General features: G+C 34.7%; 1 protein-coding gene across 1 annotated transcript in view; it reads left to right on the forward strand.

The window, feature by feature from the left end:
• Nucleotides 1–14714, forward strand: part of LOC110449314 (next to BRCA1 gene 1 protein-like) — a 31804-nt gene that overhangs the window by 2143 nt on the left and 14947 nt on the right. Inside the window, exons 2-10 of the mRNA XM_021496085.1 lie at nt 988–1050; nt 1456–1497; nt 5307–5623; nt 6337–6445; nt 8428–8592; nt 9061–9250; nt 10056–10128; nt 11191–11436; nt 11562–11720. Of these exons, the coding sequence (XP_021351760.1) occupies nt 988–1050; nt 1456–1497; nt 5307–5623; nt 6337–6445; nt 8428–8592; nt 9061–9250; nt 10056–10128; nt 11191–11436; nt 11562–11720 (1364 nt within the window). The remainder of the gene's footprint in view (nt 1–987; nt 1051–1455; nt 1498–5306; nt 5624–6336; nt 6446–8427; nt 8593–9060; nt 9251–10055; nt 10129–11190; nt 11437–11561; nt 11721–14714) is intronic.

Raw genomic sequence — 14714 nt, forward strand, 5'->3', positions numbered from 1 at the left:
GTAATTAGACGTAATTAATATTTGTTAATCATCGTCTCGTTATATAGTGGGGTTAATTTATGGGCATTCGGGTTGATCCGAGACAATAATAGTTAAAAACAACTGTTTTTTTACATGTACAGTTATAAAATATATTTTTTATTACAACATATGTATCAAACTAAGTCAATTTTGTGAAAATGAAAAAGAAAATTCCTGCAATCTGGTTCTATTAACTCTTATCCTTACCTAGCTAGCTAGTCGAAAGGACTAGTTAAAACAGCATGATGAAATAGTCGTTGGATGTTTCACTTGTCCTTGCCTGGGTTAATACCAGGAATGGATCAGTATCAAATAGGGAGAGGGTTGAACAAATATAGTTCACAGGATTTGCAGGAATATAACATTTATTAGTATTGCTCATATATATACATTGTATACAGCTAAATATAAGTCTTTTAAAATTCCAGTCAGCTTTATATGAGCCATATTCCTTTTGATGCTGACGTTGTTTCTGGTATAAATTTATGTAAAGACATTTCGAAAGCAAACTGGTAGTGAACTTAATACATGTAAGCCAACACAACTGCTACATACAGTAACAGATACAACATTAATTGTTTTAATATATGCAATTTATCAGACTGTTGCTTTGCTTCGAGGCCTATACCTTAATACACACCCAGCAACGTTAAACATACATGGAATAGTTCTCAATAACTTGAAGATCTGACCATCTGCTTTCATTTTTGCAGCTGAAAATTAACTGGATTCTCACAATAATTGATGAAATATTTACTGCATTATTCGAATTCTGACTCAAGAGATTTGTACATGAATGTACATGGGTAAACACACTGATGCTCCAGACATATGTCAAATGTGAAAAATAGTTCATATTATATATATAATTAATGAAATGATCACACTTAACAACATTTTATGATATATGTTTTATATTTAGTTATGATTATAATTAATAATAACACATGTACTTTTCCTTGCCAGTTGAAGGCCCAGTATGACTGCGAGCATGTACAGATATTTTACATTGACCCTGAAGGAGACTACGTAAGTAATACTTATATATTATATAAAAATATACCTTATTAATTTTCATCACTACAGTATATAGAAATAGTTATTTGGTAAAAATGAATTTCCTAATTATATTTAAGGAATAATTGTTGCACACCTATACACCAATACGTAACAATTGAAACATAATAGACTCTGTGTTATACATGTATTTCACTAGTACAAATGTACTGCATTATCAGTGATTTTTCAACCCAAATTAAACAGTAGTTTACAACAAAGTAAACAGTAGTTTAATTTATTCCTGCATTGCATGATTTGGTAAAATGAAGTCTTTTTTATTGAAATTGGGAAGAAATTCCAGATTGTTTCTTCATTTTGGGAAAATAAAGCACTTTTTAGCTAGTTACCTAATATACTGCCTTTGATGTTATTCAGGTTGCCTTCTGCAGTCAAGAGGAGTTGGAGGAAGCAGTTCGTGTAAGTTTTAAATATTTCTGAATTTACTGCAAGGTTTTGTTTATGAATGCCTATATTTGCATCGGAATTTGCATATTTAAACAAAGTTTAAACCAAATACACAAGTTAATTCTGATCATGAGTTGAAATGCCTCAAATCTTAACCCCAACATTAAGGTCATCACACATTGACTTATGTCATGTATTTTCCCATTGGGTTCTATGATTTTTTTTTTATTATTAAGTAAATGTTTAAAACCCCATTTTGGTAATACTTGACATCCTGTTAGAGAATTATCCAGTGTTTCCTGTGGTGATATTTATCTAAATTTGTATTATCCATGGCTTTGTTGTTGCGATATCACTTTTCATCCCAGCATAAAAGCTATGTACTTTAATTGACATCATTCCCATCTAGACACAATGTTCAATTTCCTTGTAAAAATATTTTTGCCAAGTAACCCATCATGGTTATAGTTCTATGAAATGGATAATTAAAGATATATATTACCAAGAGACGTGCAACATAGTTCTCTAGCGTTTTGTTGAATTCATCCATTTTTTGTCCAAAAACAAAGCTAGCAAAATGATTTTTCTAGAAGTAAATTAGAATTCAATGAGGAAATGACGTAACAGGAAAAGACTCACATTAGTTATCAATGTATAATATCGTTATGAAGTAGCATTTGGATTAATATTTCCTTTTGATTATATATATATACCATGGCCAGTTACCATGGCCTTTAAAGTTGTTTAGTGCAATGGATGTATTGGCTAAACCCATTAATTAATTATGATTCTTATTCGGAAAAAACATCTATGCAAATTGATAATTATTGTACCTTTCACTTTTCACGTTCAATGCATATATGTTTTGGGAGAATTTATTACATGTAGCTGTACGTATGACCATTTTTTTTTTTTTTTTAAGAGATTAAGCCATTATAATTACTGTTTCATTTAAAGGTTACACCTGTTCAAATTCATTTTAAAACATAATTCATATGATGTTTATATCAGACAAAAAGGTATGTTTATATTAAACTTATTATTTGAAAGTTATTTCTTCCATAGTTTGAATTGGATTTTATGATAAAAACAATGTTTTTAATTGGATTTTATAAATGTGAACATGGTTGTCCTTTATATATCCCCTTCCATATAAATTGAAAAAAAATGTTATGAATATAAAATTCAAGAAGTATTGTAAAAAGTGTAAGAAGGCCAAGCTGTATGATTATATATTCGAAATTCTTTGTTCTAGAATTCCTGTAAGTTTGTTGCAGTGTTGAATCATTTGAGTACAGGTGGATGGATGACATGATAAAATAATGCTTGTCCAAATAAATAATATTGTTTGTTTCTGGTAATATATACCTACCCTAATCTTCTGAAAGCACTGTTTACATAATTACTGTATATAGCTAGCTAGCTACCGTAATTGTTTTCAGACAGGAAACAAACATTTTATTTTGCCTTATGAAGGTTTAAGGATATGCAAAACAGTCATTTGATACAAAATATTGATGAATAATTTCCGACAGGAAGTAAATACTGAGTAACACATCGGAATTGGAGCATAAATATTTCCTTATTGTATGTGAACCTTGTGTAAAATATAAACTGTATGTCAATTAACTTTTTTATTAAGATTTCCACAAAATTTGACAGTGTAAATGTGATATGCATGATTAAGTGAAGATTGAGGTATTTCTATTTGTAAAGCAGTATATTATGTACTGAATCAGTTGACTGTGACCAGGTAATTTTGGTTTTATGGTTGGTATATTTATAGAACCACAAAAAATACTTCACTACAATTTTTTGTTTTGTATGGGGGTATTCACAGAAGTAAATGTACTACACCATACATAATTATATAAAGAATACATTTGAAATGTTTTTTATAGCATATATATATATATTTTGATATTCCAGACTTATTATATTGAGTGGTATATATATATTTAATTTGTAACCAGTTCTTTTAAGAGTTTTGTTTCTGAGTTAAACTTTGCTTAATTAATTTTAATTCCATAGCACACATTGACGATTTACTTTATTAATACAGCAACCACTAAGCTTGTTGTCCTAATTCAGCCTTCACTAATACAAATATAACCTAGTTGTGTGACTCTTTAGCCACCACTAATCAGGTTGACCCAATATCCAGTCACCACTTATGCGGTTGTCCCACTATTCAGACGCTATTAATTAATCTAGTTGTCCCACTATCCAGTCACCACTTATCTAGTTGTCCCACTATATCCAGTCACCACTTATCTAGTTGTCCCACTATATCCAGTCACAACTTGTCTAGTTGTCCCACTATCCAGCCACAACTTGTCTAGTTGTCCCACTATCCAGCCACAACTTATCTAGTTGTCCCACTATCCAGTCACCACTATAATCTTATGAATCTAGTTGTCCCACTATATACTGTAGCTATCCAGCCACCACCAGGCCACTTTCCAACCATGGCCACCAGCTGTTATCCAGTTGTCCCATTTATACTGTACTTAGATTTATGTGTTGACTGATCATAGTAGAAGCTTATTGCAGCTGCATACATTTGGTATATTCAGGGCCTAGGGCCCCAAAATCTCCAGTCAGTTGGCTAGTAGTTTCCATTTTATTTCTCTGGGCTATTTATAGCCATGGATCTAAAATTCTGTCGAAGTTATGTTTGTAATATCACATCAGTGATATAACTATGCATTTGTGGGAGAATATTGGAATTTCAAGTTTCAAGTTTGATACAATTGTTGTTCTATTTTGTTAAAATTGTATTTAAAGTTAGTTAGTACTCTTGACTAAGTCTTGTTATGAACTAAAATGTGAATTGTGACATGCTAAAAATTGCACACACACCAATTCACAGCGTGAGTATGTAACATCAGCTTGTAGCACCCTGACTACACTGTGTGTATATGCAGTCGGGTGAGTCGCTGTAAATAAGATCCGATGGGGAAAACATGGATATATATTTATGTATTTACATGTAGTTACTATTAAATTGTTTGTGATAAAATTATTGAGCGTTTTCCTCTGATATGTATGGATTGATCGATGGATAGTGCAAGTTTTTGCGTTTTGGTCAGTTATGGACTATAAAAGTACTACAGCTATACGGCCATGCAACTAAACATGCTCAGGCGCCTTCCTGAATGCAGCAGGTTGCATGGTGTTTTGGTGACCTTGACCTTGCATTGATGGTCAAATCGGGAGGGGGCATCCTTGTCTTACAGACACATTTCTAGTTTTGAAAAAATATGTCATTGCTAAAATGTAAAACAGAATTGATGCAAGGTCTCTTGTTTCCCGGACCTGACAACAGGATTCAAAAGTTTCAAGCACTTCAGTCATTTACACAGAGAACGACGTGGCCCTTGGCTTCTTGTTTTCTGTCCTGTTGCACAAATTCCAAAAACTCATAATTATTCAACAAGATGAGCAATATCCCAAATTTTGGCTCGTCAATTGTGCAAGCAGTTTTTAGAACCACTAGCTATATAGATAGTCCAGCAGGAGATTTCACTAGTCTCAGACTAGCAGGCTTCCCTTATTGTCTAGCCCAGAATTATTACATGTGTTAATATTAAGACTTCCTGGTACCTGTATACATTTGTATATCATAATAAATCATGAGAAAGATATACCATATGTTAATTGATTGACTGATTTTAGATTGACTGGTTGGTTTCGCATACACTGTTGATGCAATCAAGCTTTCAACAAATTTGCACACTGTAAAAGTTCAACTTTTAATTTGTAATGAGTATGAGCATTTTAAAAAACAGAACTATCACACTTGTGTTTTCCTTTCTCAGATTGCGGACAAATTTTCAAGGACTTTACACCTGATTGTCCGTGACTTGGGCCCTGACCCAGAACCTGATAGAATTGCACCCATAAACACTCCAACAGAAGCCGGAAAATCAGACAAGGCTGATACTGCGACCACAGTGAAACCAACACAGGAAACAGAAGGGCCAAAGGTCATAGGTGAGGGGGCAAAGGTGAAAGATGATGGGTCAAATGTGGATGGACAAATGGCGCCTGAAATGATCATACATGTTGACGATGCAACTGGTGAAATGACAGAAACAACTCGTGTTGAAGTTCCTTTGGATACGATCATTGAAATGTAAGTTTTGAAATTATAACAAGAACAGATAAAATATAGGGGGTGTTGATATTAATTAACTCTTTCTGTACTGCTGAATTTCCATTAGATACGATCATTGAAATGTAAGTTTTGAAATTATAACAAGAAGAGATAAAATATAGGGGGTGTTGATATTAATTAGCTCTTTCTGTACTGCAACTGCACTCCGAAATCCATACAACCAATGTTGTTTTACAAAATCTTTCTATAAACTGATGGGTTCAAGTTTGGGCGATAATTAATTGGATTACCTGAGAGTCCTGTGCTACAACCATCTATCGGAAGACAGGGATCACCAAAGTCTCTTGAACAGGGATGAGACGACATATTATTTTGTTGTCTATACACGACAACGGGAACCAGGAAGCATATTTACTTGTCGCCTGTACAGGACAAAAGTACGGAAAGATTTTAGTTCCTGAACATTTCTAAAAGATTAAAAAAATTGAAGATTGAAAATGATCAGGTGATAACTAATCTTTGGTTGTATTTTTTTTTCAAAATGTTTGGGATTAACATTGAATCAAAATTAGATTAGTTTTATTCAAAACATATATAATCAGGTCATGTTTTATATTGGTAGGTTACATAATAGATTAAAAACATATCAGAAATTAACAAATTGACATACATGTGTCATATGATTGTATTAAAGATGTCCTTTCATATATGATTTTGACCTTTCATTCCAGGATCGGTAAAACTGCTTCACATCCACATGATGTGATAGACGAGACAGGGGAAACCACTCCGCTCCTCCCGACCATTTCTGAGGACAAACCACGCCCATCAGATAAAAAAGTATGCTGAATTTTATGCTTTAAGATTTAAAGTTACTTTAGTATCAGAATGTATTCTTTTTTAAAAACTTCAATCTTCTGTGGTAAAAATGTGTAATGAATTTTTGTCTCAAATTTAAATCATGTGACAAAAAATAAAACCACCTAAAACATCTGAAATGAAAAAAACCCATCTCTTTTAAGACTCTTGTGAAGATTGAAGTGCAACCTTGCATGTTGTACATGTAAAGGTGATGAGTGGGTTTGTGTTTTCGCCCTTCTATGGAGTTCTTCCAATGCATTCAGTCTAGTTTACTAAGGGCCTGTCCGTTTATGCAGAACAGCAGGTTTGTTTATTTTTAAATGTATCATTTTCTGGTATAAATCCTGGCGGACCTGCAAATGTTTATGCAGGCCTTGCAAGGATTTGTCAAGGCTCGTTTGAAAACAGCAACAGAGAACTAGGTCCGACCTTATTTAATAAATAAACAACTCTGGTCCAACCGACTAAACTGTTCGGATCACGATAAATGAAAGCGGACTAAAATTACAAATGTTTACAATTTTGTCAATGAAGTCCATTTCACCATTCAACATAGAGATAACAAAAACTCCATTTGTAGAACACTTTAGACGGGATATACAGGTCTCGAGGAATTAGACAGCATTGTTACCTAAAGATTAACTAGTATTACAAATGTTAAAAATCTTTGCTTTGTGGTATGTAGAAATTACCAATAAATCAATAATTAAGAGTTATAGTCACAATATGAAACCAGCAATATAAACTTTAATTTCCGAGAGTACATGATCAACGATCAAATTAAAACGAATGTATATAAGTAATGTACAAATTTGTTCAAAACATCTCAATAACCTTATTTGTTTGTGGGGCCCTGTTGGCCAAGTGGTTAAGGCGTCTGACATGCTGCTACCACAATCCCTCCACCACTGGGTTGCGGGTTCGAGCTGGAGGCCTTCATGGGGCAGTCGCCAGGTACTGGTCGTAGGTCGGTGATTTTTCTTGGGGAACTCGGGCTTTCCTCCACCACCAAAACTGGCATGTCCTTAAATGATCATAGCTATCTATTAACTCTTTCCGTACCGTTGTCGTGTACGCACGACAACAATATGTCATCCTGGTCCCCGTTGTCGTGTACAGACGACAAAATAAAGGGCCGTCTCATCCCCGTTGTCGTGTACACACGACAAGAGACTTTGATGTAACCTGTCTGATGTTTAGTTGGTTATCGCACGAAACTGTCGCGAAAAAATAATTAAGTGTCGCTAAAATCAGAACCCATCTGTTTAGAAGAAATAATTTTATTTGTGCAGAGTACACTTTTTATTATGTAACTTAATGTTCTCGCATTTGCCGCAAGATGTTTGCGTTTGGTGCCTCAAATGTAAACAAGATGGCGGCAACTTATTTTGATACGAACACTCATAAATTCATCATCAGATATTTGTTGAGACTTATGGAAGTAAATTTGAATATTCTAATATAAGTCTTGATGAAATCTACTTGTTTTTAGAAAAAAACTCAACGACTCCACATTCGTAACCATAATCAATCCCTATTGGAAACCTGCACTAAAACGCTGTGTTAAATACAAGGAATCGTATCGTTTATTGCCAGACAAATGTCGATTTCTCAGTCATAATCAGCTGCCAGTTAGTCATTATGCTGCGAAAATGAATAAGTGTTTGTCTATGAACCAGAACATGAAACAATAACAATATTTGTTCACGGTTACCTGTTTAAATCTTGCGGCAGTTACACCTAGTCTAAAAAGTACCTTTACAATCCGCCATTTTGTTATATGTGCGGGGGCGAGTCTAATAAGTACATCGGTAAGTAAATACGGAATCCGGACCGGAGTTGCGGTACGGAAAGAGTTAATAGGACGTAAAACACAAACAAACCAAAACTCCTTATCTGTTAGTCTTCCATTAACATCGATATTGAGTTGATCAAAACATTACAATAATCATTGTTTATAGCTTGAGAAGAAGGTGAAAACAAGAAAGCTGGTGAAGGAATCTCGCAGACAGACCCAGAGTGCTGACCGCGGTGCAAAACCCAAGAAGTTGGCCCTCGATCTTGAGTCAGGAGAGTCGGACGAAGTTGCAATGCCATATTCAGTCTTTGTCAAGTTCATGCAACAGGTTCGTATCTAAAACCAAATTATGTTGTACAGTAGATTTCACTTGATATCAATTCTCATTCGTGAGAGGAAAACATTACAATAACAGAAAAGTGACATTAAGTGACATGATATTAAGTGAAATGTATTGTGACTGATATTGATGTTTCCTGTTTTAGCCTGTTTCTTTTTTATCTCGTTTTCCCCGAAAGGAGCGGGTATACATTTAGATGCACTTATTTGTCCGTTACACTTGGTTTCCATTCAATAAATGGCATAAAAGTATGTTTGTATATTTATGCCTACTTAGTTAAAATGAGGCCTCCAACTTCTAATTAGTTTTTTGGTTCCTGTGCAATAATTCCCCATAAAAAGTGCAATAGTGGAATGTTTTCAAAGAAAGTTTGTTTCTATCCGTTAGTACTTAAGGTCATTTCTTTGCATTATTTTTTCTGAACAAACTATATATTTATGCTTACTTTCTATTCAGCTGAAGATGGAGCTGAGAACTGAGATTGTGAAAGACGTCACAAAGAAGACTGTTCGTCATGTCCTAAAGGGGCTAGATGGCGCTGTCATCCAGTCAGTAAAGGGAACCAGTGAGGTTGACCCAGCTGTGACGTCACCAACAGGTGGACAAGGGGAGGCTACTCCCAAAACAGAAACTCCTTCAAGCCATCGTGAGTCATCATTGTTTGTTATGATAATTTACTTTTCCCTATGAATCGAATTTTGAAATATGTTATTTTTCTAGATAAGGGCTAAGATCTGTTCCTTTTTCTGTATCAGTGACACTAAATTAAAATGCTAAACTGAATACCGGGAAATTTTCATTACAGTTTTACCTTCGCATTTTTCACCTTCCGTAATGATGGTGAATTTATCATAAGAGTGAACGTTAGTAAAGAACATGTTAAACATAGCGATCAAATGTGAATGGCAGAATTAACACTGGGTGAATACAGATTTTACCACCTTAGGGCGAAAGTTTCCGGTATGCAGTATATAACAGGAATTTGAATGAACTTTGAAATTTGGATTCTAGCAAATTATTCAAATGTTAAACAATTTTTTGCTTCAATTCATCGAAAAAATATTGCAAAACAGATAGATCTATTAAGTGGAAATTTCAATGATGAATTCGGTAACTTCAGCGGGGCCCCAAAGGGAAAATTAACAAATATTTCAAAAATCTTCTTCTCCAGACTCAGTCATTTTCTCTTCATGAATTTATAAACCTATTCTTAAGAGATCTACATGTATTATGTATTTAAATAATAATTAAATGAAAGGTTCCGGACAATCGAATGGTCACCTTACAAGTTAAATATGAAGCAGTAGTATGTCTGCTCTTGATTAGTTTACTATATACACATTTAACAGTATGATATTCCCAGTGTCTCTTGCATAATTTCTGCTGAAACAAACCTTGATGATGGAACCATGAGAACGTTGTTTAAAATGTCCTTTTTGGTTTCCTTGCAGCCATATATTACCATGAGGGTATCATTTGTAACTTCTGCGAAAGAGTCATAGTTGGGGTCCGATACAAGTGCTGGTAAGTACAGTCTGAATTTTTTAACAAAACCGTAAATGTGAAGTCTCAATTCGTTACATCAGAAATACCGCATGGAGTATAGTATCACAGCCATTTAGACTGTCACTGCAGGTGCTCCTTATGATTCAGTACCCTTGTCTTATCGGGCAAATATGTGTCGGAATTGATTTTTGCTATATTTTTAGGGGGGATCAGTTAAAATTTTAACACGAAGGTGCCAGAAGTGTTTAATTTACTGCAGAATCTATTTGGTTGAAACACTTTTCTGGATCAGCATATTCAGTGCTGGTAATAATAATTGCACCAGTTGGTGGGCTGACAATTTTACAAACATTGCCAGACTCAAAATGCAATTTTTTTTCCAGACAGATCTGTAGTGTCATTCCATTTCGTAAAATTAATTGATGATTGGTCCTTGTTCCTGTGACTCATGATCAATCATGGATTGACTACAACATGTTAAGTTTCAACAGTTATTGAAATTCAGAGCAGACCTCAGAACTGATTTAACAAGCACTTTTCTTCATAAGTTTTACCATAAACAACATTTCTGCCTTCAACTTGTTCAGAAGTATCCAACACCTGTACAGTTTACTCATTTTGGTGATTTTATTTTTTTGTTTCATTTTGTGATTGATCAATGACTTATCATCAATCAATTGAGAAATAGTAATGATGGATCGTGAATTTTGAAGTGATATCAAATACTATATATCTGACAGTCCAGCACGGTGGATAATTCTACAGAAATTAACTGGCCTTTCTGGTTCAAAATTGTGGTGGCAATTTCTGGTGAATCTGAAATCATTGAAGCCATAGTGGTTGGACGAGTTTTTGTGCAGTTGAAATTATTGTAAACAAATATAGAACAATAGATATGAATAAACGAAGAAAATATCTTTTTCACAGTTTTGTAAATGTAATTATACAATGATGAACATCTCTGACAACCAATTTCCTGATTTAATGCTATGTACAGTTAAGTTAATGATTTTACAGTAAATTATCTTAATGCAAACAATATGAACTTTACAAATGTTCTATATTTACATGTTTTTTCAGTTATTGTGTCGACTACGATCTTTGTGAAGAGTGCGAGGCTGTTAACGGAGTTCATGATTCAGACCATGTATTCCTGAAACTCCGCAAACCAACCACCAAATTACGCCGTTTATCTCCACTCTTCAAGACCTCTTTGTACCCCCAAAGGGAGGGAACTCCTCGCGACGAAGCAATTCCTGAGGCACTTCCACAGGAACAAGTCAATCAGGATTGCATGACACAATTTCTTCAGTCTAAGTTTGAGAAGTAAGAACTTTAAAATTTGTAATTTCATTTTGGGACTTCGATCACAAAAACTACTTTAAATAATGGATCTGCAATTTAAGGATGTATGTTAGGTTTTTGCTAATATCAAAGTTTTATTTTCATAGGATACAGGAGAAAACGGCTCGCAAACAGGAAAGGCTGAGGAGAAAAGAAGAAAAACTACTACACAAACAGCGCAGGAAGGAAGAACTTCTCAAACGAAGACTGGACACACAGCGTGACGAGCCACTGAAGCGTGAACGGCTGGAACTGCCCTTCAAGAGGTATGTCCAGGTTTTTGTCAGATTTATCTACGATTTCAGATGCAAATGAACATAATGATGTCATTTTATCTAATCATTCTCAAAAAACATTTCTTTCTAGCCTAATTTGACATTAGTAATTGGGTATTTTAAAACATCAACTCAAGTGTTAGGCAAAATCTTGCTGGTGAATAAACAAAAAATGAGTGAGATTACCTAGAGCATTGTCATCAGCCCTAGCATTCCAACATGAGTGTTTTTGGAAAGCGCAAATTTAGCTCTTTAGGTCAGGTATTCTTACTGTTATATAGCTCTGCAAATTTTTTCTATACAGTAATATCATCTGAGGAGGGTAATACTACTGCCTGATCTCCTCTGAAGCGCCCTGCTTCGTACATACATTGTCTATATGATATTTATACATTTTCCTATACAGTAATATTATCTGAGGAGGGTAATACTACTGCCTGATCTCCTCTGAATCGCCCTGCTTCGTACATACATTGTCTATATGATATTTATACATTTTCCTATACAGTAATATTATCTGAGGAGGGTAATACTACTGCCTGATCTCCTCTGAATCGCCCTGCTTCGTACATACATTGTCTATATGATATTTATACATTTTCCTATACAGTAATATTATCTGAGGAGGGTAATACTACTGCCTGATCTCCTCTGAATCGCCCTGCTTCGTACATACATTGTCTATATGATATTTATACATTTTCCTATACAGTAATATTATCTGAGGAGGGTAATACTACTGCCTGATCTCCTCTGAATCGCCCTGCTTCGTACATACATTGTCTATATGATATTTATACATTTTCCTATACAGTAATATTATCTGAGGAGGGTAATACTACTGCCTGATCTCCTCTGAATCGCCCTGCTTCGTACATACATTGTCTATATGATATTTATACATTTTCCTATACAGTAATATTATCTGAGGAGGGTAATACTACTGCCTGATCTCCTCTGAATCGCCCTGCTTCGTACATACATTGTCTATATGATATTTATACATTTTCCTATACAGTAATATTATCTGAGGAGGGTAATACTACTGCCTGATCTCCTCTGAATCGCCCTGCTTCGTACATACATTGTCTATATGATATTTATACATTTTCCTATACAGTAATATTATCTGAGGAGGGTAATACTACTGCCTGATCTCCTCTGAATCGCCCTGCTTCGTACATACATTGTCTATATGATATTTATACATTTTCCTATACAGTAATATTATCTGAGGAGGGTAATACTACTGCCTGATCTCCTCTGAATCGCCCTGCTTCGTACATACATTGTCTATATGATATTTATACATTTTCCTATACAGTAATATTATCTGAGGAGGGTAATACTACTGCCTGATCTCCTCTGAATCGCCCTGCTTCGTACATACATTGTCTATATGATATTTATACATTTTCCTATACAGTAATATTATCTGAGGAGGGTAATACTACTGCCTGATCTCCTCTGAATCGCCCTGCTTCGTACATACATTGTCTATATGATATTTATACATTTTCCTATACAGTAATATTATCTGAGGAGGGTAATACTACTGCCTGATCTCCTCTGAATCGCCCTGCTTCGTACATACATTGTCTATATGATATTTATACATTTTCCTATACAGTAATATTATCTGAGGAGGGTAATACTACTGCCTGATCTCCTCTGAATCGCCCTGCTTCGTACATACATTGTCTATATGATATTTATACATTTTCCTATACAGTAATATTATCTGAGGAGGGTAATACTACTGCCTGATCTCCTCTGAATCGCCCTGCTTCGTACATACATTGTCTATATGATATTTATACATTTTCCTATACAGTAATATTATCTGAGGAGGGTAATACTACTGCCTGATCTCCTCTGAATCGCCCTGCTTCGTACATACATTGTCTATATGATATTTATACATTTTCCTATACAGTAATATTATCTGAGGAGGGTAATACTACTGCCTGATCTCCTCTGAATCGCCCTGCTTCGTACATACATTGTCTATATGATATTTATACATTTTCCTATACAGTAATATTATCTGAGGAGGGTAATACTACTGCCTGATCTCCTCTGAATCGCCCTGCTTCGTACATACATTGTCTATATGATATTTATACATTTTCCTATACAGTAATATTATCTGAGGAGGGTAATACTACTGCCTGATCTCCTCTGAATCGCCCTGCTTCGTACATACATTGTCTATATGATATTTATACATTTTCCTATACAGTAATATTATCTGAGGAGGGTAATACTACTGCCTGATCTCCTCTGAATCGCCCTGCTTCGTACATACATTGTCTATATGATATTTATACATTTTCCTATACAGTAATATTATCTGAGGAGGGTAATACTACTGCCTGATCTCCTCTGAATCGCCCTGCTTCGTACATACATTGTCTATATGATATTTATACATTTTCCTATACAGTAATATTATCTGAGGAGGGTAATACTACTGCCTGATCTCCTCTGAATCGCCCTGCTTCGTACATACATTGTCTATATGATATTTATACATTTTCCTATACAGTAATATTATCTGAGGAGGGTAATACTACTGCCTGATCTCCTCTGAATCGCCCTGCTTCGTACATACATTGTCTATATGATATTTATACATTTTCCTATACAGTAATATTATCTGAGGAGGGTAATACTACTGCCTGATCTCCTCTGAATCGCCCTGCTTCGTACATACATTGTCTATATGATATTTATACATTTTCCTATACAGTAATATTATCTGAGGAGGGTAATACTACTGCCTGATCTCCTCTGAATCGCCCTGCTTCGTACATACATTGTCTATATGATATTTATACATTTTCCTATACAGTAATATTATCTGAGGAGGGTAATACTACTGCCTGATCTCCTCTGAATCGCCCTGCTTCGTACATACATTGTCTATATGATATTTATACATTTTCCTATACAGTAATATTATCTGAGGAGGGTAATACTACT

The sequence above is a fragment of the Mizuhopecten yessoensis genome, unplaced genomic scaffold (assembly GCF_002113885.1).
Source record: "Mizuhopecten yessoensis strain PY_sf001 unplaced genomic scaffold, ASM211388v2 scaffold4559, whole genome shotgun sequence".
NCBI classification, from domain to species: domain Eukaryota; kingdom Metazoa; phylum Mollusca; class Bivalvia; order Pectinida; family Pectinidae; genus Mizuhopecten; species Mizuhopecten yessoensis.